The sequence below is a fragment of the Rhododendron vialii genome, chromosome 3a (assembly GCF_030253575.1).
Source record: "Rhododendron vialii isolate Sample 1 chromosome 3a, ASM3025357v1".
NCBI classification, from domain to species: Eukaryota; Viridiplantae; Streptophyta; class Magnoliopsida; order Ericales; family Ericaceae; genus Rhododendron; species Rhododendron vialii.
Window position 1 is genome coordinate 28,114,477 of NC_080559.1, and position 25,641 is coordinate 28,140,117.

At 38.1% G+C, this 25,641-nt stretch overlaps 2 protein-coding genes across 8 annotated transcripts; one reads left to right on the top strand and one right to left on the bottom strand.

The window, feature by feature from the left end:
• Window positions 1-4,534: 4,534 nt before the first annotated feature.
• On the bottom strand, window positions 4,535-10,788 carry LOC131319574 (uncharacterized). Of its 6 annotated transcripts, XM_058349899.1 has the most exons (7): window positions 10,643-10,786; window positions 10,321-10,397; window positions 7,062-7,122; window positions 6,892-6,983; window positions 6,656-6,801; window positions 6,010-6,091; window positions 4,535-4,922 (listed from the first exon to the last, which is right to left on the bottom strand). In XM_058349899.1, the coding sequence occupies exons 3-7, from the start codon at window positions 7,096-7,098 to the stop codon at window positions 4,809-4,811; spliced, it is 471 nt and encodes a 156-aa protein (XP_058205882.1). In that variant the 5' UTR covers window positions 7,099-7,122; window positions 10,321-10,397; window positions 10,643-10,786; the 3' UTR covers window positions 4,535-4,808. The 6 variants fall into 6 exon arrangements, with proteins under 6 accessions (XP_058205882.1, XP_058205881.1, XP_058205885.1 ...); XM_058349898.1 differs by lacking the exon at window positions 10,321-10,397 and having other exon boundaries at window positions 10,643-10,788; XM_058349902.1 differs by lacking the exon at window positions 10,321-10,397 and having other exon boundaries at window positions 10,598-10,734.
• Window positions 10,789-10,880: 92 nt separating this feature from the next.
• Window positions 10,881-16,033, top strand: LOC131319573 (pre-mRNA cleavage factor Im 25 kDa subunit 2-like). 2 transcript variants are annotated; one of them, XM_058349897.1, is made up of 7 exons: window positions 10,881-11,116; window positions 11,528-11,573; window positions 14,383-14,476; window positions 14,580-14,653; window positions 15,021-15,107; window positions 15,316-15,426; window positions 15,691-16,033. In XM_058349897.1, the coding sequence occupies exons 1-7, from the start codon at window positions 10,881-10,883 to the stop codon at window positions 15,760-15,762; spliced, it is 720 nt and encodes a 239-aa protein (XP_058205880.1). In that variant the 3' UTR covers window positions 15,763-16,033. The 2 variants fall into 2 exon arrangements, with proteins under 2 accessions (XP_058205880.1, XP_058205879.1); XM_058349896.1 differs by having other exon boundaries at window positions 15,316-16,033.
• The last annotated feature ends 9,608 nt before the right edge of the window (window positions 16,034-25,641 follow it).

Genomic DNA, 25,641 nt, shown 5'->3' on the forward strand with positions numbered 1-25,641 from the left:
ATAAAAGTCTAATCCTATTTCATATATTATCCGGCCACACCACAAAGTGTATTAAGTAGTAAAGCTATATTCAAAATGAGTTACGTCGTGCCTGAAGGCACGGGCAAACCCTATTACATGTATATACATTCCATCACTCATGCAACTAAAACATGAGAGAAACAGAAAGTCTAGGTACACTACCGCATGAAAATGCGGTGACCGTCCACCGCGCGCCTTGAGGCCCACTCCGGGCTCCAAAAAAATACAGAAAATATTCATAAATTTTAAAATAATATTTTATGGAACCCTGTAAAAAATCAGCTCTAATGGATATCGGTAGGTATGTTTTTTGGAATTCGTAGGGACGAAACTGTTTAGTTTTGCAGTTTCGTCTCTACAAATTCAAAAAACATATCTACCGATATCTGTTGGAGTTGATTTTTTACAATGTCCCATAAAATATTATTTTAAAATTTATGAATATTTTTTTGTATTTTTTTGAAGCCCAGAATGAGCCTCAATAGAAGTGCAGTGGATGGTCACCGCGAAATCCATGCGGTGACCGTAGTGCTACTCAGAGAGAAATTGCTTACTTTCCGGATTATGTCATCAGCCTAGGGTTCACAGTTTTTTTTGTCCTAAACCGTTTTCAACAACTCAAATGTGGCTAGAACTTGTATTCGAGAAATTCCTTGGGAAATACATTTTTCCTCGTCACATTCGGGCTGTCCAATACACTTTTGGACGGTTCGGATTGAAATCTTCTCTCTCCTCTTATCCCAATATTTTCTCTCTCCCTTTTCTCTCTCCAAATCTGAGACGTCCAAAAATGCAATAAACAGCTCAGATGCGCCAAACAGACATCACATGGTACTCACCTGGCCCTGAAATTTTTTCCCTAGAGGATAAGGAAGTACACTACTACTTACATTAATTAAAACGTCATCTCTAACTTCTCATGTTGCGGATCAAAAAAAAAAAAAACTTCTCATGTTTTTTTTTTCTTTTAAAAAACAAAGATGGAAATGATAAATTCGGAAAGCAATCGGCTCATCTTAGTGGCTCTGTTTGGCAAAGTTTTTATTTTTTATTTTTGATTCTGATATTTTTTGAAACATGCACCATAAATATATTTGTGTTACCGTTTTCGTTTACAAAATACATAATCAATTTCACTAGTTTACAGAAACTCTAGAAACACAAAAATTACGTTTTCATTTACTTTGAAAACACTTTTTGGCAGCCTAAAAAACTGCTAATAAACAAAAAACTATTATGGTCACAAAACATGTTTTTTTTTTTTAATAGATAAACAAAAACTCATTTCTTATTTTTCATAAACGGAAAACAAAAAACTGGCAACTCATTTGCGTGTTTGTTTTCGTTTTTATTCTGAGTTTCTGCGTGTGTATCTTTGATGGCAATATGAATTGCCCGGTCGATATCATGACAAATAAGTGGAAGGATAAGCTGGGAATTGGTTTTGGTTCAGAGTAATGCAAATGCATGGGCATGTCACATAATACTGTATTTCTGATGCAGAATGAATTACATGTGGACCAAGGTATACATCTTGTCTTGATCAAAAAAGAAAGATCGAAGAAGATGAAGACGATGACAACGATGACGAAGACGAAGGTAGTACTAGTACTGTAAGAAGCGCTGGTCGCATGGAGAAGCTCAAAATTGAAGGGATAATGACTGGCCTTGCTATTCAAAATTCCCATAACACAACTTTCAATGCTTTTAAATGCTGAAGTGGACAATGGAATTCCAGTACAGTAGAACTAACAAAGTAGTTTGTGAAAATTTATTCAATGGTCTTGTGCATGATGCTTTTGCAGCACCATGTGGCGGTGCCTCAAAATCACTGAATAATCACTCACAGATATGTTCTTCATTACCACGAAAAGCAAAGATTTCTCAGCGATTTATATAGTACGGAGTATATCAAGTGCAATAGTATTATTGCATTCAACGAGTTATTATATTGAGACATGACATCAAATGCGTGTGGTCCTCAACAGTACTTAAGATATACTTCGATTTATTTTTTGCGATTGACACATGACAATTTAAGAAATATTTTTGTGCGAGAATAAATAAACTACCGAAATACTTGTATACAATATACTGTAACTAACAATCAATTCTTGTTTTCAGAAAGATTTGATATTTTGACCTTTCAGTAGAGAGTGTAGGGTACGGTGGTGAACTATTTTTCAGAGTATTAGATCCATCGATCGATATAGGAACAAATTAATTAATACTGCATGACTTCAAGGTTGATTGATTAATTACTTTTGGTTCTCAGACTAGTTTAAATTAGGTCAAGTCAATCGACACAAGTTTTTGTAATTAATGTGAGAACTCGAGTTAATTGTGTTTTTCTTTTCTCTGAATTAATTTTGTTAAATCCTTGCCAAGTACTCGTGCAGCTGCATGTTATACAGTTGTAAATACTCCAAGAAGCATGGTCACATTTGTGAACACAGCTCTCAATGGATCCACTGCACTTAGGCATTCACCTAATTAAGTTAAAATAACTTTCAAGATATAATAATAGTCAAATGTTGGGAATTTGTGAAGCAACTTGATCAATGTGCCTGATTAATGGGGTGGATAAAATGTTCACATCTTCGCCTTTTCTGTACTTTTTTCTTTTTTTAAAAATAAAAAAAAAAAAAAAAAAACTTGACTTCTGGGTTCCAACAGTTTAGTTGTTATGACTACATTTCTTTCCCAAAAAGTCAAGAAAAAGAAAAGAAAGAAGCATATATTACCTTTAAAACCCAAGGCAATTTAATATGGCTTACGTTTGGGTCGCACTAAAAAAGACCACCTTTTGGTTGGTTTGTTGGGCAATTGTGGAGTACTACTAGTATTTAATTTCTTGTTGTCCTAACCAAAAAGTTGAAGTGTAATAAGTACTGTAGCAGACAACCCATTCCGAATATATTGGTCTTTTGGGACTAGCTAGCATAACAAAAACGGTGAAAACCATATTTTTCTTCTCTTAGAATAATTTCAAGAATTAATAGTATTCAGTTTCCTAGAGCACCGTCACATGCCACTCTGAGGTCCTTCTCCACCCACCATACATATGTTGATGTAGGGTCGAAGATTGTATAGACCCATAATAACATGAGCTATGGTGTGACGGTGCAATACTACGTGCGGATCGAGATAACCCGGACACTATACCTGACCTGCACTTTCTATAGTGGAGAGAAGCCTAAGCCACTCAATAATCACTCCTTTTTCTCTTGGTGTGGCGTGCGTTGAATAATCTCATGGGTGTGCGTAGTGGGCCGGATCTTATGTGGCCCATACTTGTTATCACTCCTTTTTCTAGAAGGAAGCCAGTTAATGAAAAATAAATAAACGTCATCTAACTTCTCATGTTTTCTATTTTTTCTTTGAAAAAAACAAAGATAGAAATGATAATTCAATGGAAACCAATGACCAGCTCATCCGTAAATATATCGCTATTGTTGAGGGTGCTAAGACTTAACTATTTTGTTAAGGGCGTGCCATAAATATGATTAAAGTTGTAGATCAATGGTGCATAGATGAATACTGCATTACGCTTTTTTTTTTTTCATCGTTGAATGGTTGTCAATGTGGAATTAAGAACCTCTCACATGACGATCCCTTGGATGATTCCTAATGTGATATGTAAAATAATACTTACCACCGAATATCTTCTCATTTTGCATCACATGAAAGGATCGTCCTACGAGAGAATCTTAATTTTATTTATTCTGCCTCATATTAAAGAAAACTCTATCTTGCAATGAAGGAAGGAAGAAAGATGATCATTCTTGAGAGTTTAAGCTTCAACAGAAAATAATTGTCTAATAATTACATGTTTTTATTGACTGTCACTATTACATAACTTGACATTGCTTTCACCGCACATGCATGTTTACTGGTACTTATAAAAGAGGGGAAAAAAATGAAGTGATGGTGGTGGCTATGTATGGGGACTTATTGCTTCTAAACTGTAGCATTCGGCTTTAGTTTGCGAAAACAAATATTTTGTTACACGGGCTATGATAATATGCCAATTTAGAAATCTGATTGAGATTTTTCTATGTGCTCAGGCCACCTGATGCACAACCATTTCCCTTTATTTGGGCTTGGGACAGATTTTGTTACACAACCACGACCAACACAGGGTGGTTGTCGATATTGCATGGAACACAATGGCCAAGTGTGAAAATCATATGCCGTTCAAAAAAAAAAAAAGCGTGAAAATCTTATGCATCCGGTGGGTGTTTTCTTTGTTGGCTTTTTGCCAACAAGGACTTGTTTTGTAAACCTTTTTTCAGAGCAATAAAATTTTTTTTGTTCGCCTTTCAAAAAAGTTTCATACTGAAGATAGAGGTTCAAACGTCTTTCCCAGAAGATTGTAGTTTGAATTGCTCTCCAGTGTAGCCCATGCATAAGCAAGCTTTTCAGGTTGATGTTATCATGTTAGTAGGTGTGTGCGTGCGTGTGTTTTTGAGAGAGAGAGAGAGAGAGAGAGAGAGAGAGAGAGAGAGAGCCATGATTAAACACAAGACACTACTAAATAAATGTTGACCATATTGTTCCGTTCTTCCTAATAAGGAAAACTACAGTTATAGAAGAACAACTTAAAAGAAGTACAAGTTTTTGCGTGATTTTCCACTGTAATAAAGGAAGCCGTGAGTCCGTGACCTCTGCTTCTGAAAACCTCCAACAAAAAGTAGTTTTTTAGGCCAGTTTTTGTACAAGCAGCTTCGAACAGCTTAATCCTGTAGGGTTGAGTCATCAATTCCAGGTATTCCGGCAACACCTTGTCATGGGCTCTTCCGCAGATACAAGGCCAGTAGATAGCAGAGGGCAGAGTCAACTGAAGCAAGTGCAACTATAAGAAGTGCCATGAGAATGAGAGTGAGGGAAGCTGTCTTTAGCTGCACACACAGGGACGGGAGGTGGGGACGGAGGGAAATTAGTATGCCGCATTTGAACTGATCAAAACCAAATTAACTCCCACCTTACATAAGTTTCTTCTCCTAGTAATAGGACATGGAAGCTAGTTAATATTATGGCAGAAACGAAAAAGAACTAGTTTTCAGGACACAATAATATGGTTTCCAAGGCAGCTGGAAACACCGTGCCGTTAACAGTTTCATACTGTATTCTGAGGAAACAAATTTATGAAACTAGGCTTTTGCAAACTATGCCAACAAGCCTTAAATATCTTCCAAAGAAATTAAAATCTTTGCAGCTCCACAAATCTGGCTCACTGTTTAAATCGCAACACGTACATATCTGCGTAGTTATATTATTTTTTTAAGGATGATGCACATCAAACAGCTTGCAAGTGATCCGAAGCTAGCCATCCAATAAGAGCAATTGTTATATATTCACTAGCAATACTTCTACACCCCCTCCCTATGGAATTATATAGGAATTAACAACCAACAGAAAATCAAATTCAACATCACAGTCAAAAGATGCAACCGCCATAAGTTTTACTACATTTCTTACAAACAAATGTTATGAATAGCTGGTTCTTCCACATTAAGGAAAACCCATAATGGCTTCTCATGTGGACATGCCCCTGGTCATTGGAAATTTTTTGTTTCTTTATCACGGTTATGACCTATCCCATTAACACGAGTAAGGAGATGAGATCTGATTTTACTTAAGCAAGTTAACAGAACTTCAAGAATCAAGATCAAGCTTCAGGATTGGTCGGTGAGATTATAAGGTTCAAGATCAACAGGAAGATAAAAGCAGGAAATCATATTCAATAAGATTTAAGCACATAGGCATGCCCTCCCATTTCATGATCTGGCATATGTGCACGTCCTCCCTCAGAAAAATGCATGAGAGATAGAAGCACATGCATGTCAAAAGCATCCAAGACATAGAAACCTATAGGGCTCTTCAAGGACCCCTTTAGACCCCCCAATAGAAAAAGAAACCCCTTTTGCCTCTGATATAGAAAATACAAGTATATGTATTTGCTATCTTCAACTGTGATATACTAACCGTGCTCTGGAAACTCGGCCACTCTATGTACTTCAGCTGGCTAGGCTGCCCAAGGAGGAAGATGAATAAAGACTTCAAAGCCCTGGAAAAAACACTACCTCATCAATCCCTTTTAAGTATTCGCTTCTCACATTGATGTCAAGGAGTGAAATCTCTCCTCATTTGCTTCACCTAATAGGTGCTAATTTCAAGTAACGCAAAAGGATTGATTTACTATGTTAAGGAACAAAAACAATGCAAGTAAGATGAGTGATAAAATGAGAATGTTGAGATGGATATGTGGCAAGACTTCACTAGATAGAATTAAAACAGAAAAGTGTTGCCGGATGATAGGCATAGCATTGATAGAAGATAAGATGAAAGAGAATAGATAAAGGTAGTTTGGATATGTCTATTGTAGATTGGTAGTTAAGAGAAGTGATATGGTTACGGTAGATTGTAGCATTAAAGGGAGAGGTAGACCAAAATTGACTTTCGAGATGGTAGTTAGAAAGAATCAAGGTTTGTTAGTTATCACGAAATACGATGCCATTGACAGCTCAAAAAAAAATTCACGTAGCCAGCCCCAATTGATGGAGACTGAAGGGTCGGTTTTTTGTTTTTTTTTTAGTAACTTTTTTAAGGAACATAGTTGTAGGTAAGATACCCGAAAGCTTCCTTTTTCAAAGTCAACCAAATTGGCTCCTCAACGAAGTTCTCGTCGTCGTAGCTCAAACCATGATGACTTCTCAGTGCAGGTGCAACATATCTGATGCGGAAACACGTTGCAAGACAGGTTTTTGCCCTAGGAATCTGCCAAGAGTTTAGGGGGGGAAATCTTCAAAGAGTCAACAAATGCAAATTAAAAGTAGAAACAAAGCAACAAAAGAAGTACACAGTTACCCTTCTAGAAACAAGTTGAACGCCACAATAATTACTAGGTGTGCATCTGCTATATTTCTGAATCTGGTATGGTTGTTTAGGATGAGCTAAGCCTGTTGAAAGCAAACCATATAATAATTAATTGCCAATACATTTTAGGATATGGATAATAAAGTTGGGACCAGGAGAACCTGCACAGACTTCTGTCAGCCCATATATTATTGCCATCTCACACCAATGTCAATATGAAATCTATTGATAGCAAAAGAAGAAATATGTTATATTCATATGAAAAGCAAAGAAAAAAGTACAAAAATAAATGACAAACCTATTCACCATATTTCTAGGGCTTATGAGGCAAATCACAATAAACATTAGAACACTACTGACCACATTTGTTACATCGATGAATTATGAGGTGCCATATTGTGAAACCTTAGTTGTAGGGAGCTCCTAAAACGGTGCTGCTCCTACCTTAGGAGCGTGCTCTTGTGCTCCCAACTAAAGAACTTGACGGGAGCCCGCTCCTTATGAAGATGGGAGCTTTTTTTTTTTTTTTTTGGTAAGTTGAAATTTTCTTTTGGTAAGTAAGATGAGAGCTTTTGTACAATCCTTATATAGAAAAAAAAGGGATTTATCACTTGGCTTCATAGATTGGTCTTCAATTTAACTCAGATACAGCCCAAGTCATGATACCTTGAAAAGAAAACCATACATTGTAACACTAGCCCTTTTCTTACGGTCTTGAACCATGTTTTTACTCCCTAAAATGATTATACTTTTAGAGTATGTATTCTTTGCTACAAAATTCTCGTAACATATGAATACGGTTCCCAACCTTGGGAGCTTCTATATTCGCTTGCTCCCACACTTGCACCCGCTCCCGCTTCATGCAACTAAGGCGAAACTACAAGATAAAGAGATATAATTTCTGCCAAGGGAAGGACTAGAACAGATCAACAAACCTAATGTAGTAAATCTGTCGAGAACGCTACTTTTTCCAAAATCCAGAAAAGCATCTTGAACATCAATTTTATATGGAAGTAACTTTTTAGTGTTCAATCGCCAAGAAACACTGTTTTTAGTAGACCAGTGAAGGCACTCGATGACAGAAATAGAATTGAAGGAGTCATCTTATCTTGCACATCTACTTTTGTTCAGAACATTGTTTCCAGCTACCTGAAACTCTGAGAGTAGCATGCCTAACTATTGAGTTAATTGAAGCCGTGGACTGTAAATGTAATTCATGTCCAAAAAAGGGGCACCATTTATAACAATTGTCGAAATCCACCGCAGCCCAATCTAGTGCTCCCCCACCTCTGGCGACTGCCACCACCGCCGCCTTTTGGGCACTCCACCACGAAGGTCTCTCTCTCTCTCTCTCTCTCTCTCTCTCTCTCCTTGTTTCAATTAGTACCCTTAACAGAGGAGTTGCTGAAAAGAAAAGAAAAACCTAAATTGAGTTGCTGGAAAAAAAAAAATACTAATTCAAAAATTAGGGTTTCATTTCGAATTAGGGGTTAGTAGGTTTTGCACTGAATTCATGACAGTGTATCACAATATGAGCTTGCCAAAATCATCTACTGATTACTTGGGTGTGGGTTGGTATTTTGAATGGACGAATCATTGGTAGAGTTACTTGCTTCGCTAGTGTCTTCTTTAATGGTTCCATGTGTTTCGAAAATAAGGGTTTCATTTTGAACCCAGAGTCAAATTGGCTTGAATGTCGAATTGTCAAATCTAGAGTCAATTAATGTATTGCACTTGAGATATACTGTTCTAGCTTGAGATATATTGAGTGTCGAATTGGCTTGTGTTTTAGCTTCTTTTATCTTACATCGTTGTTCAGTCTATTCATTGAATTATCAGTTCATTATTTTGGCAAAATGGGATTTGGCATGTATGTAATTGTTTCATTTTTTTTTACCAGATGATGTTGCCAAATTCTGTTCCGTCGGCAATGCCTCCAAACAAAGAGTGTGGAGAAGAAGAAGCGGTATGGAGTGAAGACAATGGAGATGAACAATAGGTATGGAGTAGTCCTTCAAACAAAGAATGTGATGAAATAGATACTACCGAAGTTGGGAAGGAGGCAACATAAAATACATGGAGTTGAAGAACCGAAAGAGGGAATGATATTTGATACATCGGAGGAAGCTTATTTGCATTACTCAAGATATGCTAAAGAAAAAGGGTTTGTTGTGGCAAAAAGAACATCGAGAAAGGGAAAAGATGGAAAGTCGAAGGATGTAACTATAGAATGCAGTCGTGTTGGAAAGGCAAGGGTGAAACAAGCAACCCGGTTAGACCACGGCCACAAGCAAAAATTGGTTGTCCAGCTCACGTTACGTTGTGATACACCCGGATGGAAAATGAAGGTTAAACTGGGTTGGCATTAGAGCACAATCATGACTAGAGCCCGAGAAAGGCAAGATATTTCAAGAGCAATAGGGTACTCGATGAACACATGAAAAGAAAGCTTGAATTGAATGATAGAACCGGGATCCAACTGAACAAGACTTATGACTCACTTTAGATTGAGGCTGGGGGACCTGGTAAGGTTCCATATATCTAGAAAGATTGCCAAAATTATGTGGATAAATGGCGACATTCACTAGCTGTGGAAGGAGATGCTGAGGCGATGCACAATTATTTCATGAAGATGAAAGCTGACAATTTGACTTCTTTTTTGCAATGAATTTGGATGATGAGGGTCAACTAAGGAATGTATTCTAGGCTGATGCAAGGAGTAGGGCAACTTGTAAGGAGTTCGGTGATGTTGTGTCCTTTGACACAACGTACTTGATAAACGGTATAAAATGCCTTTTGCTCCATTTGTGGGTGTGAATCATCATGGTTAGTCTATTTTCAGAAACACAAAACAAATATACTTCTACGGAGCTATTATGGCATTTGGGTTTTGGCCAAATGCTAGTGTCATGTACTGATAGAGCCCAGAAATAAAACAAGAGAAACATCTAAGAAATTGAAGGACTGAAAATTGAGGTCTTTGGGTTCCTTTGAACACCATGTTGTTCCTTTCTTGCCATATGTAATACACCATAGTAGCCCAAGCCAATTTCCTAGTGATGCTGTGAAAGGATTTCCCTCTTGATTTGCCACCAAAGTAAAAGAAAAAACAAGGTTGTCTGAGGAAATGGAATAGCCAGTTGTATGTCAGAATGTCACCATTAGTGCAGCAGATAAAACACAAGTATGAGCAATTAATTTGATAGAGTTTCCATAACAAAGCATTTTTACAAAACTAAACAGAGCTGCATTACAGTTAATAGGGCCAAACTCATAGATACAGATCAGAACCAAAATATAATTAGGTAGTCTCATGTTATTCATGGATCTTTAGGAGTTGGACAATGCAGTCAATTGAACTAGCTCTCGTTACATCTTGAACAAACCCAACCCATAAAAGTGCATGTACCAATTTCTTACCAAGATACAAAGTTTCTGATTCATTCAGTTACCGCTCAATCCCTCATAAGTATCGAACCAGTCCACACTTAAATCTTCTGGATTTGCCACCAAAATCACAGAAATATCATTGATAGAATAAGAAACACAAAATAATGCTCAATTTCACTGTACAAGGCCTAAGGAAAAATAAACTATTTGAGGGAAAACGCCATACTAGATATGTCAACCAAGAAAATTTAGGGTTTTTTTCGAAATGAAACCCTAATTTTCGAATTAGGGGTGTTTTTTCCAGGACCTCAATTTAGGGGTTTTTTTCTTCAGCAAGGAGAGAGAGAGAGACCTTCGTGGTGGGGTAACCCCGTCGGAGTGCCCAGAAGCCGGTGGTGGTGGCGGTCGCCGGCGGTGGGGCAGCACTGGGGTTGGGTTGTGGTGGTCGCCGGCGGTGGGGCAGCACTGGGGTTGGGTCCCCTCTCTCTTCTCTTCTCTTCTCTTCTCTTCACTGAATTTGGGAAGGCGGAACCTGTTTCAACGCGTTGTTGTTTTTTTTTGTTTTGTAAGCGGAACGATGTCGTTTAGTGATGACGTCATGCTGTGCTCTATGTTGTTGTGTATGTAGCATTTTTGCTCCTCAAACCCCTCTCTCGATCACTCGCCGGTCAGTCCACAGGAGAGAGAGAGAGAGAGAGAGAGAGAGAGGGAGGATGGGGATGGGTATGAACACGTATCCGCTATCGAGCTACACATTCGGAACCAAGGAGCCCAAGATGGAGAAAGATACTTCCGTCGCCGATCGCCTTGCTCGTATGAAACTCAAGTAAGAATTGGAAAACCTTAGTTCGCCTAGGTTTATAGGTTTCCTGTGCTTCTAGAAACAGATCTAGAAACAGAAAAAAGTAAACGGGGAGAGACCTCGGCCTATGGAGATAACAGAATTTTATCTTTTCTAGAACAAAATACGAGTGGGAAAAATAACAAAACCAATTCAAATTCTATAATCTAACTTCAATTATCAAAGCTATATATGTATATAATCGCTGGGTAAACCGTTTTGGAGCTCAAAAAATTCGATCTTGAGCATAGTTTAGTAACGAAACCCTAGATTATGTTACTGCGGCCAAGTGTCCTGCATTATTGGAAGCTTCTCTCCCAAGTTTATTTCAGTGTTTAGGTTTTGTAGGGGAAAATGTTGAGATTTTGACTGCTTTGTTTTGTTCTTGTATGACAGTTATACGAAAGAAGGAATGCGGACTAGCGTTGAGGCGATTCTACTGGTATTCTTACTCTCTCACGTGTACACATTTTGAGTTTCTGATGTGTGTGTTGTGATTGCATTTGGCTATTTTTGGATAATTCTCTGATGGAACCGTTGGCTGGGGTAGTCCAAATTAACTTCAATTTAGACTGGAAACACCTGCTTTATGTCTTGTCTAAGTAGAAGTTGGATTTGTCCAACTCAAATTTTCTCATTCTCTGAGAGCACCCGTACACTTGAAACGATCTAGAAGAGTGATTTTGTGGTTTCTGGTATCATCAACTGTTTGGGGTTTGATTGGAAGTCTGATGTGGAAGCTGCAACCTTTGGAAGTTGACTCGAATTTTGATTCTGCCCATGAAACTGGAACAAACAGAACTTTCCAGTGGTTTGGGTCTCTAAAGTATACATTGTTCGATAGGTTTGACTAAGATGTGGTAGGTTTTCAAAAGCATATATACCTAGAGAAAAGTTCAAGGGTAAAGATTGATGGATAGGGTTAACATCTTTTGGTCTGTCTTCACGTCGATCTCGCCTCAATATTCCTTTATTTCAACATGATTTTTATCATCTCCCTGGTGCTTGATTTGATCAGGGATAGAAAGTTGTGAATTCGAATGTGCTTGTAATTGGTTTAGTGATGATTCTATGTGTTGTCTTTCCCTTTTGTCATGCAAGTAAGGACAGAACGAATGAAGCATATAAATAAAATAACGTGCACCCTTTCTTTTGGTTATTACAGTGTTCTTCGCTCAAATCATGTCAAGATCATGTAATTTGTCTTCGTCAGTTATTTGTGAGATTACAAGATCACTATTTGCTATTCCAAAGATGACTGGATCTTAACTCTGTGTCAGTATAGAACCTGATGCTCACTCACAGCACTAATAAGTAATTGCTATTTTGTCTGGCAACATTCTTTTTCACCCTGGTAATCTTGTATGGAAACGGACAAGTAAATTGGGCAACTTGAACCTGCTAGGCCTGAACAATGCAGACTTGGGATTTTGGATAGCGGTGTTTGTAATAGAACTTTACTCGCTTTCCCAACCCAGCTTTAGGACCTCGTCTGCACATAATTTATCATATCTTTTCTTTTCTGCTATGCTTTTCCTTTTTCGGATTGACATCCAGTTAGGGCAGCTGTCAAACTTCTCCTGATGAATTCCCCGTGGGCCCCTTGCTTGGCATAACTTCGTGTTAACTGAGATAGACTCCACGGGCATGGTGAAGATGCATGTTTTACACTTATCCAGTTACATATTTCATTGGCACATTACTTTAAACAATTATGTGATAAATTTTTCGTCAAATACATTTTGATAGACACGTGGTGTTTTATATACAAACTAGCAGCTCCATTTTAATTGTCCATGTAGCAGAAAAGAATGTAGTGTCTTTTGGCCCCCTTTCTAGTCGAGTAAATTAACCTAACCTAGAAGAATTTGGGAAGACTATACAACCTTTCCTTAACCTTGTTTTAAGTTAGAGCCTTGTGTGCTTCTTCTGGGTTCAACTGTGAACATGACAGGATGTCTATATGTATAGGCAACTAGTGCTCCCTAATTACTTCTTAGCTCTCTATTACTCTTATTTTCATAGATGATGCATGACACATTATTAGCTGATAGCATTGATAGTACTCTACCTTGTTTGATAAGTGAGTTAGAGGATGGGATTGGATTAGTAAACCCATGGGGCCCCTAATCCCGTGTTTAGTTTCGCAAGTGAGGATCGGACTATGAAGCACATGGGATTATCAATCTGGCAAAATTGGTGGATTAGGAATCCCACCATGGACCAGGTATTAGCAATCCTATCTTGAGTCCCCCTTGCTCAGTTGCCAAAAAATAACTAATTCCCAAACTACTCAGAGCATATATTCCTCGTTTCTCACAATCCTTATCCCCCTCTCCCCTATTTTCGCGTCTCTTCTTCTGAAGTCAACCGACGACATTTACCACTGAGATAGAGTGAAGACTTGGAAATAGACGGATCAAGTTCCTTCCGGTTAGTACGAAAACTCACATCGACGTAACTATTGCACAGCTCCAGTGAGCCTCCGGCGGTTTGTGTTTTTTTCGGAGAAGTTCAGAAATAATAAACCCCACCATGGTGGGGATTTTCAGTTATAATTCCCATGGTGGGGATTTCGTGCACTTCCCTGGACAATGATTTTGTAATTTTTTACAGCCGCCAACCTCAACATGGAGCTCTGTAGTATGAATGAAGAGAAAAGTTAATTTTTTAGACTTGTTTTTGTTTTTGATTTAATATTATTATAAATTCTTATTTTATTCTCATGGCTTGAGGGTACAAAAGGGAATAATGGTATAATCCTATCCCAACCGGATCTAGACAAACATGCTATTAACAATCCTATCGTCGAATCCCTTGCAAAACAAACATGAGGGGGTGATATAACAACCTCACTATTAATCCCATCTCATTACGAATCCTATCCTAATCCAATCTCATTATGAATCCCACCACATCTATCACACTTATCAAACGATGCCTAAGTTTTGGTATGTGTGTGCGTATTTCTAATTTACATACCTGGTGTTTGATTGATATGACAATAACTTCTAAGTTATATATGTTTTCCATTAAATTCATGATCGAATGAGTTAGTGTAGTTTACATGCTCATGGATCGCCTCCTGGTCATTAGATATACCCTCTCTTTTTTAAGTATTAAGCTAAGCTAAATCGATACCCTGACTTATGCCTCAAGACATATATCACAAAATTGCTTTAAAAATCGTGCTGTTAGTGTTGAGTGTTTTATTATCAGTTGAATGCTGAATAGGTTGCTTAATCTTACAGGTGCAGGAGCATAACCATCCTCATATTCTTCTTCTGCAAATTGGAAACACGTTTTGTAAACTTCCTGGTGGGCGTCTGAAACCTGGGGAGAATGGTGCGATGTTTTCTGACTTCCCTTGTATGATTGTTCATAAAGTGTATTTTTTCACTGTTTGAGAATTCATTTTAGTTCTTATGCTCTTTTATTAATGTTGCAGAGATTGAAGGTTTGAAAAGAAAACTAAATAGCAAACTTGGTGCTAATACACCTACTCTTCAACCAGATTGGCAGGTACTATGAACTATAATAATTTCCGTGTATAAGCTGGTTCGGAGGAAGAGGGAAACGTATATGATTTCCAATGGAAGAGGGTGGCGCACAATATGAAACTAATGTGCTGATAAAAAAAAAAAGAGATGAAACTAATGTTAAAAATGTTTTGCAAAAATGCTACATTTCATGGGGATTAAGATTTCAAGACGATTAGGCCTTCTGGTGGGGACATGTTATCGCATGTTTATGACCTTTTTGTGTGTGTGTGTGGATCCATGCATGTTTATGACTGGATGCCATTATTTTCTCATTCCAATTCATTGCAAGAGTACTTGGTGGTTAGTCTTAATGGGACCTTATTTTTGTAATTGTCATCTAATTGCAGATAGGAGAGTGTGTAGCTGTTTGGTGGAGACCAAATTTTGAAACCATTATGTATCCATATTGCCCTCCCCACATATCAAAACCTAAGGTAAACAGATGGAGTACAATGGAATTGTGCTGCAATTGATAACAGGCCGATCTTCCCCAAGAGCTCACATCGACGGGAAGTTTTGGCAGCGAAGAGCTCAACTGTTGTGTACTACATAGATCTTTTTCATTTGAATGGATTGCTTCCCCACCTCCTTGTTTGCCTAATATTTTTCATTGCCGTCTGATCCTTCTGCCTGGTAATGCAGGAATGTAAGAAGCTTTACCTTGTTCACCTTTCTGAAAGAGAGTACTTTGCCGTGCCAAAAAATCTGAAACTTCTTGCTGTTCCATTGTTTGAACTCTATGATAATGTTCAGGTATGGTTGGAAGAAGCACTTTCCAGTTTCCAAAGTGGATTTCATTATTCTTTTTCATTTAGTTTTTCCGATTTCAGTTTTGTCTCAATCAATTGTAAGATTCAAATTTATTCTGTCATTGCATTGGATCATTGATTCCCCCATCATGATTGCGTGATTTGATTCCTTGGGATGTCTTCTGTAAGCTGTTCCGTTTCCTCCTCCCCCTACCATGTCAAATTCATCAAATAACTCTTAAAACCCTTCTTTTTTGTTTGGTGGCAGAGATACGGGCCTGTTATATCCACCATTCCTCAGCAGTTGTCTAGGTTTCAGTTCAACATGATCCATGCATAAATTTCATCGACTCCAGGAGCTTTTACCAGAACCAGAATCTCGAAGGAGACATGGAGAATTCAAGTTGGTTTGTTTCAGTTCTAAATTTTGTAGATGACAGGATGATCCAAATCTACAGGATGACCCTCTAATGTTGGGCTTTAATTTACTCCTTATTGATATGTGCTACTACTAATTGAGGCAGCTTAGGTACTTATGCTATCATAGTAGACTCTGACTACAAGTCATGACAACAATCTTACGAATCAAATGTTTTTTATTTTCTTTGAAAGTTTGTGACTTCGTAAAGCTTTATGCATGAATCTTTCGTTTTTATATCTGCTCTAGGGGATGGGGTTAGGCATGATACTATACTGGAATGAATACTTGGGTGGAATAATGCTGTGGTGTTTCTATTCCTTGCCAAGTGAAATCCAACATGTTTCTCAGAGAGAATAACAATGTGGAACAATGTTTGATGAATAGAACTATCTGGTCAAATTAAATGTGTAGCCTCCGCTTGGAACTAGCGGGCGAGCAGCAATGCAGCATCATTCGATCCAAAAATTTAGTGCTACGGAGTGTTGTATTCTGCCATGCCAGCTAGAAATTTCATCCCGGGGGGCATTGTGGAGGCGGATGATGATGTCCAGGTTGGACACATAAGATGGCGTAGGGTACGCACTTTTAACTTTGCCAGGCTTTTTGGGCTTTGGGCTCAAGAGGAACAAGCCTATGATGACATCTTTTTTTTAGCTCGGCCCTATGATGACATCTTTAGGTTAAGTCCCAAGACTCCAAAAGGGACAACCTTTCTAGTTTCTTCCTTCTGGGTGAGTGCTAACTGGGCCGCATGTCCTACATGGTTGGATAGTATTCCTGCCTACACTGAGGTGAGATGCAAGCATTCCAACCTATACGCCCAGTATCAACGGGCAAAATAGGCACTACTTTTAAGCGTGTGAAAACCGACGTAGAGCCTCAATTTACATGGTCAAAACGGCGCCGTTTTGCCTGCTTAGCAGGGAACGCTTGGTGGCGCCCCCGGATCCCCTACGTAGAGTCTCAAATTGCTCAAGCTCACCAAGTCAATGGATGATGAGAATTCCAAAGTGATGTAAAGACAAAAATCTGCTCGTCGGTGACTCCCGAACCAGTCTGTCTTTTTTATTTTAAAAGACTCGACAAATCACGAGGAAGATGGAAATTTCGTTATTCATGCTGATAATGACTTGTGGGTTTTATAGTATTACTGCCCAATTGCAATTACAAAGCTTCTGGACTTGAACCAAGGGATATAGGGGTTTCCAAGTAGTAGTTGAAGTGGAGATAAACTTAAATAATAAACTCAATTAGCCACCAAACCCATTTTGATATTCTGTGCGAAAGAGAATTTGGTAAGTGATTTTTATTTAATTAAAATAAGAACATTGAAATTCAAAGGCTTCTAGTCGTTTACCAATTCTCTTTCAGAATATTAGTAGCTTTTTTTTATTGGGTAAATGGCTTAACTTCAATCAAGAAAGAGGTTTTCACCCAGTTTTGTATAACTTTTTGAAGTAACAGAGAGAGAGAGAGAGAGAGAGAGAGAGAGAGAGAGAGAGAGAGAGAGAGAGAGAGAGAGAGTATCATTAACGCCAAAACAGGGGTGACAAGGAACGATCAAGCCCGTGCTCAGTATCCTAATTTTGTGTTATCTCCGTAACTAATCTGCTGCTAATCTTAGTGTTCCTAATTAATAACATGGCAAGCGTGGCCTAAATTGCATCACCTAACGCCATGGGATGACAGAAAACGACACGGATTGCCCCCATTTGCTAATGATAATATATTCCTTAAAACTTATACACTACTACAATATGTTTTGATGTGTCACAATATACAAAATAATAGTGTCACTATCTTTGCGAAAGTAATTACTCCTACTTTTTTTTGGGGTTAATAATCGGATGTCCAGCACAGCTTGCTTGCACTTTGACTAATTTCGGGATCCTGAAGTTAACAATCGGGCAAACCTCCAATGGTCCCAAGGTTTGAAATATTTGGCTTTCGTGAAATGCGAACTCACGACCTTTTAAGGTGCAAACCTTTTAGTTATTTTCTCATGTCCGCTTGACCAAACCCCTTCGGATTGACAATAAACTACTTTTACTTTAAACACTTAGATTTCATTTGGGAACACATAGCACCGTCCCCATCAATAGTTTTTGCTATAGTTTTAGTAGGAGATTCATAATGTATATTGATGATTATGTCACTTTAAGGTGTCTAGGGGCACATAAAATAGGTAATACATATGTGCATCCAGTGCAGGGGAGCAACATATGAACCCAATGGTCTTGAGCAACCTCCCTCTGTAAGTACATCCCGCCTTAGTGACTTGCACCCCAAGTCAACACTGTGTTCGGTACGTGAGGTAACCGTTACATATGTTAGGATTCGCATATTGATGTAGCCGAAACTCTTCACAATGAAATAAAAGGAAAAAAGAAATAGAAATTTGTATGTGGTGGGACCCAAAGTGTCAGGGTCACCCTGATTCGACATGCAATTCGCTCTTTACTTACGTCACCCTCCATAACGCCTGGACTTGGATAGTGTCAATGCAACGTGGCCAAGTACTCGTCTGTGTCCTGCCACGTTGCCCCGACCATTATCGGTCAGGGCTTTGTCAATCGCGGACTTTGTTGTCGCCTCGCATCTGCTGATCTCGGCCCAATACTAGGCCGATTGGCATGAGCTATTGGGCCGCTGGTTACACAGGCTAGCTAGCTGAACAATCTTCGGTCCTAGCTAACCATGTCCTCCCCTCCACCATGTTGATGTTGCAAGTTGCAACGAAAGGTGATCTAAACAGGCGGAGTTAAGTAAATGATCGGCTACGAGGGTACGAGACTTTTTTTTTTTTTTGTAAAAGATCTTAGGTTCGAATCTCAACGGGTAGATCTGATCAATAAATGACTATCAAAATTACTCAGCATATATATATGATAATGGTCCGTGCACTCGTTAGTCCCAATTGCTACCTTCAAAGCTTAGTCAGGACAAAAACCTTGGCTGCACTAGTCACTTCGGAAAAAACATTGAATCAAAAGGAGATCTAGCTACAAATCTCTTGTGCCCGCGAGGTGCACGTAAGCGGCGGACACTTGAGTTATTAAAAAAAAAAACTACTCGTACACCCACTAAACTGCATACTTTCATAGCCTCCCTCATACTCGTCGAATTCTTTTTATAACCGGATGTCTGGGCCAGCTTGTGCGCACGTCGAGTAATTCCGAAGCTCTGAAGTTAACGATCGAGCAAATCCTCCAGTGGCCCTTTGGCCTCCGTGAGATTTGAAAAATGCGACCTCGCGGAGACGGCACTTATTTTCTTTCTCATGCCCACTAAGGGGTTTTCAGTTTATTTTTTAAGTAAACAGGGAATGTCAAATTGGACCCTATCATTGTAGTAGTAATGAATTTCTTGCACTTTCTTAAAAAAAAAATCGAAAATCAAATTGGACTTAGGAATTATTAATCCACATAGCGTGTGTTGTTTCCCTTCAGCACCAGGAGGGCATCTTATATCCACATTGCCGATACCGCCAAACAGAACAAACATTGGGAAAAGTGCTGAATGTGCAATTTGCATACAAATTTCTCATTGATAATTCAGCGGCCAACTCATGCACACCTCGACTAATTTTGGAAGATTAATTCCCCTGCTTACTTGCGCGAGTCCCAATTTTTACCAAAGCAAAGCTATATTGTATGGACTGACCCGAAAAGAATTAATACTATATAGCATTAGTGACATTTCAAACATGCAAATTTAAGAGACAACAAACCTTTAAGTCTCAGGCCTCGACATTTAAGCCAACCGTAATGCTTTGCAATTTGCATACAAAATAATCGAGTCTAAAGCATAACAGAAACAGGCTGATCTCATCCTATGGAGTTTTTGAATTGTTGGAATCTCATTTCTAGCTAGCAAAGTCAGATTCCCTGCTGAATTTGTTACATAATAAGTAATTCCCACAAGCTCTAATACCTCCCACAATATATTCATATACATATACAATTGCATAAACCAGTGGAAAAGAAGAGGATTCACACCCAATATTAATAGAAGAATTATTGATGAAAGCTACTACTATTAAACTTCTCTGTTTTGTTGATTTATTTACTCGATAATGTAACCATATACTATTAATATGTCATAGGCATCAATCATTTGGCAACACGGTTATTTGCACAAGTATTGTAATTATATTATTGTCATTATTATTTAATCTCCTAGTACAAACATTAAGCGCAACGCTAATCATGATTACCAAGTCAAATATCTACAGAAGCTATTAAATTATTATATCTCTTACCTACCTACTAATTAAATTTAACACAAATTCACTGCCTTGAATTTTATCCATTGGTCTGTTTCACGAGATCCATAAAGTAAATGTCCAAAGAAATGTTGTCGTATGGAAGTGTCTAATGTGTGCTTATTAAACTCCTCGAAGACTAATACGAAACAGATATTTTTTTTTAAAGTACTACACTAGTCCAAAATGATGATTCAGATTATTCCTTCAATTCCTTGTTTTTTTTTTTTAAGTGGGCTAAGGACCAAAATACCCAAATGATGAATTTGCCAAACTGACCTGATCATGCCTCCATAGCCTAGAAGAACTTTTGACAGTAAAAAAAAAAAAAAAATTCCATTAAAATTCGTGACGTGACTTTTTTATCCTTCGATGTTGGCTATTCCTTTCTTTGTGAAGCGGAATTCACCAAGTACTAGCTAGTACTGTTAGAAATAATAATTCTTTCAACTTTCCTAAAACAAATGTTTTTCCATCTTTGAAATTTCTCTCATATCTTGATTTATCTTGAAGCTAATGACGATTTGTACAGATTTTTATTTTTTTTCAAATTATCATAGAATACTTAATTAATAACGAAGAGAGTACAACGAAAAAGCAGCCATCCCAAAGGAGGAAATCTAGCAACCACTATAGAAGCCTAAACACCAAGAAGAACGTTTAGGACCTCACACAATCAATTGCGCAAGCAAATGGAGCACAACTCGGATAAACGCAACACCAGAGAAGCAAACACCAAATACCAAACAATAATTGTAACACCACACCCATATAGGGGTTAGGAAAGCCCCTCAACAGGATTTGTACAGATTTATCGACAACATATATTCCAGGGAAGTGCTACAATACACACCCCTTATTTGGGTGTGTATCATATGCACCCTCATTGAAATACACTAAAATGTTATGATTCCCAAAATGTTATGAATGTATTACTCAAAAGTTACGAATCATATGATGAAAAGTTACGAATTTTTAGTATAAAAGTTACGATACGAAATAAAATGTTATGAATGATCGGTCCTACAAGTAATTTTTTTATGATGATAACTCCCATACATATCACATATCTCAAGCTATCACTTTTTTTTAGCACATCCTGAACTTACCATCATGATTTGTACAGTTCATTTGGTACAAATCTCAAGAAGAGCATGTCTACGAAAAATCAATTCGACCACATACCAAAACACATCGCGAACTTATTGCATTTTATTCTATAAAATGGACGGAATTATAACATAAATTGTTCATTTGATAACGAAAATACAACTTATTCACGTGCCTATTGATATTTGATGGAATAGATTGTTTACGAAACCATTGTTCTTTGTGTGTTTTACGAGATGATTTGTTGGAATCATTTGACATGTTTACCAAGGTGAGTTTAAAAAATGAGTTCGGAGGAATTTAAATTTAAGAATTGGGGCATATTACAGTACTGTCAAACAAAGCCATAATTAGTTCCATTTCCTACACAAGCTTTTAATATCATGATTTGATCAATAAGTGTACCCTTTCGATCAGATATCGAATGATCAATTTGGATATTATTAAAAGAAAAAATGTGTAATTTTACTACATATTATTTAAAGGGAAATAAGCGACATATTCTCGACAAGCCAATGGGAATTTGGGTTGACATAATAATATTAGTTTATTCAGATTCCTTAGTTAGAAACTTCTTAATTAGTAAAATACTACTTTCATTAGGGAGCCTACTAATACAAGCTTTGACAGAGTATATTTATATATTAAAAAGAATATGGTGGGATATAAAACTAGGACCTGAACAAAAAAAATGAAGAAAAAAAGCTGATTTTTAATATATGGTTTATCAGAACACTTGTTTTCTTAAATTATTACACTGAAAACAAAACACCAATCGTTGTCGTATCTTAATTATATATTTCTCCTTTCTAGCAAAAATAGTTTTGAATACTCTGAAGACATAGTTTTAGTGTGATAAAACAAAGACTTTTCCGAGAGAAATCCCAAAACATTTTTAAATTTTCAAAAGTCGATCAGAAAGTGTCGGTGTGGCTTTGGCAAATTAAGTACATAGAAGAACAAATATTGTTGCTAAATCAAGAACCAAACCAACTCGTACGGATTGACGGTGATTTCGAGGATTAAAGTGGCCCGTGAAACTAAGAAAACCAAACCAACCCGAACTATTTTACCTACGGTTTGGTTTGGTACGAGCCGCTTATAGTAGAAGTCATTGAAAGCTACTGTAAATCTAATAGACGTCATTTATGGATGAGCCTATCCTTGAACGGAATTCTTTCATAGAATTACTACATTTGTATACACACATATACTACGTATCTAATAGCGTGTGGTTCAATCGGTTTAGAACCGAAAGTACTATTGGCATATCACTTACCAATCCATTTGATAAGATTTTTCACCTTTCTAACTAGGGACCAAAGGGAACGGGTAAAACTCTCTCTCTCTCTCTAGGATTCCAAAACCATAGCCGCCCTCCTTCCTCCTTCCCCTCTCCCCAGGATTTCACACCCAAATTGAGCGGCAGGAGGGGAGGGATGTCTTCCCCTGTGGGATTTTTCCTCTCTGTGAGTTTTTTCTCTTCTCTTCTCTCTCTTATGTAATCGGCTTCTCTCTCCTTCTCTTTGTCTTCTCTCCCTCTTTTTCTCTTCTCCTCTGTTTTCATGCCACAATCGAAGGGGGTTGTCTTCGGCGGCGCCGGCGCCGCTGGAGGCTGTCTCATGTCGGCTCGTCTGCTTCTAGTTCGGTTTGTCTATTGCGAATCTGATCTACTGCTAGTAGGCCTGTGCAAAAAACCCGTTCATCCGACCCTCCCGAAGGGTTTTGGGCGGGGCTGAACATGTGGTTCGGTTGGGTACTGATTTATTTTTTGGTAAAAATCAAATTTCGGTTGGGAGTGGTACGTTTCTTACCCAACCCGACATTTCATAAAGATTAAATCGGTTTTCGTTGGACCTGATCCGACCCGACGTAAAAAATGGGATTCGCGGACGGTTCTTACCACTTGTTCAGTTCGGATTTGGAGCCTAAAATAATGTTATCCGACATGTCGGGGTCGGGACCAAACCCGACCCGCCAAACCCGTGCACACCCCTTACTGCTAGTGACAAAGGATAGTGGGTTAAGGCAGCTGGGCGAAGGAAAGGACAACGACTACAGAAATTTATGTTTTGATTTAGGTTTTTTCCCCTATTTTTTCCGAGTCTTGTTATATGTACCGACAGGGGGAGGGATTTCGTACCGAACCGACAGCCGCCACCAGGCCGTTTCCGGCCACCGGATTGCCGATCCGAGCCGTCCAAAAATTCTATGAAAAAAAATGAGGAGGCTTTCGTGAGAATCAATGGCATCCAAGATGTGTATGGTGCTTGATCCGAGTACCTCTTTTTTCGTGTATATGCACATATACATATATACACAAAAAAAGGGTGCTCGGATCAAGCACCCTACACATCTCTGATGCCATTGATTCTCACATAAGCCTCATCGGGTTTTTTTTTAAAATTTTTGGAAGGCTCGGATCAATCGTCCGGTGGCCGGAGACGGCCGGTACAAAACCCTCCCCCTGGTAGGTATCTCTATCATTTCTGTTTCTCCCTTGTTGAGGGGGCTTTCCTAACCCCTATGTGGGTGTGTTTTAATTTTTTATAGTTGTTTGTCTGGTGTTGCATTGATCAGAGTTGTGCTCCATTTGTTTGCGCATTTGGTTATGTGGGATCCTGAATGTTTTTCTTGGTGTTTAGGCCCCATTGTAGTTGCTATTTTTCCTCTTTTGAGATGATCGCCAGTTCATTGTACTCTCTTCGTTATCAATGAAGTAATCTTTTGAAAAGAAAAGAAAAGAAAAGAAAAAGCTCGGGACCAAAGCACAGTGGTATATATACTGATTTTTCACATCGGGAAAGTATTTTTCTCTTTACTAAAAAACCGGACCAAAGCACCGAGTTTCATGAGCTGGTTTCGGAGTATTAGATTCGCGGTTGTACGATTTTTGATCTCACCCTTATTTATTGTCACGTTTCCTGTTCTTAAATAATCAAATAATTAATAGCTAATTCATAAAGTGTGGCTAATTGCCCAATGATTCACAAATGATTGCCCGTTTTCCAAGCGACTTAATTATTTTGTTTTGTAAATTAAGGTTGTGATTTAGTTTTGAAATGAAAACGATCGAGGCGAAAAATGAATTTCTTTTTTTTTAAGAGAATGACAACAAGGGTCACAACTAGTATTTTTATTGATTTCAATGCATGACAAGCTGCAAACGGTAGTACCGCTACCGGCAACTCTTATTTAGGTCTCGTTTGTCGGACGGATAAGATTTTGAGTAAATAAGGAAGAAGGGTGGATAAGAATTAGATATATTATGAGGAGGGATTAGCTTATACTTGGTTTAAGTAGTAGTAGTTGATATGGATTGATAAAATTAGGTGGATGAATGATGTATGAATTTACGTAAATGCTCTCATTAAATAGGTACATTGGGAATGCAAAACTTTCTTTCCACCCGGATAAGCTTATCCTAAGATGGGATTAGCTAAGGCCCCTCCAAGAACATGCATTAAGCTCTTCCCCTTTCCCTTATCCCCCTTTCTTCTCCTCCTACCAAATACCATCTTCCTTCTCCCTCTCCCTCCCTCTGTTATTCCCCTTCTTAACAAACCCACCCACCCAACGCCGCCCCACCCCCCATGTTGGGCACTTGGTCTTTGGTAAGAATTCTGTGAATAAGGGTTGTCGGTTGCGTAACTACTATCTGCAACTTGTTAAGCGTTGATTGTCAGTACATCTCTATGTTTTCTCGCCACTAGTAGTTTTTACGAAGGTGGCCGTCAGTGTAATTTTTGTACTCAAATCAATAAAAAAAATGCTTGTGACCCTTTTGTAATAGTTGCACACGACGAGAGTATTTTATTTTACTTCTTCTTTCATATTATAATAAATTTCTTGTCATTCTCCAAAAAATCACCTAGATCGTTTTCATTTCAAAACTAAATCACGAACTTTACAAATTCTAACACGAGTGAAATTAAGTATCCGCTACCCAACTATTTAATTAGCATTCCATGGAATGTGGAATTAAAACCCAAGTTCTGATTGTGATCACCGACTTGATAAAAGTGGCCTGGAAAACGGGCAATCATTTGCAAATCTTTGAGAAATTAAATAGCCACTCTTGATGGCTATTTAATTATTTAAAAACAAGAAACGTGATAATAAATAATAGAGAAACTTTTATGTATACCAAGGATAGGAGAGGTGGTGGTGTCCCCCTCTGGTCCATTTTCAATTTTACGGCCATTTCCCAAATATATTTTGATGATCGAGTCAGTTCACTTTGTAGATCTCGACGAGAACATTAATGATACCAAAAATTGTGTTTATTGGATTTCAGTAAATTCATGATCGGCACACATGAAAATTACAAAAAAATAAAAATTGGGTTGCGATTCAGTGTGTTTTTTGATCTAGTTTTTGTTTTCTTCAATATTGATGTGTGCCGATCATGTATTTATTGAAAT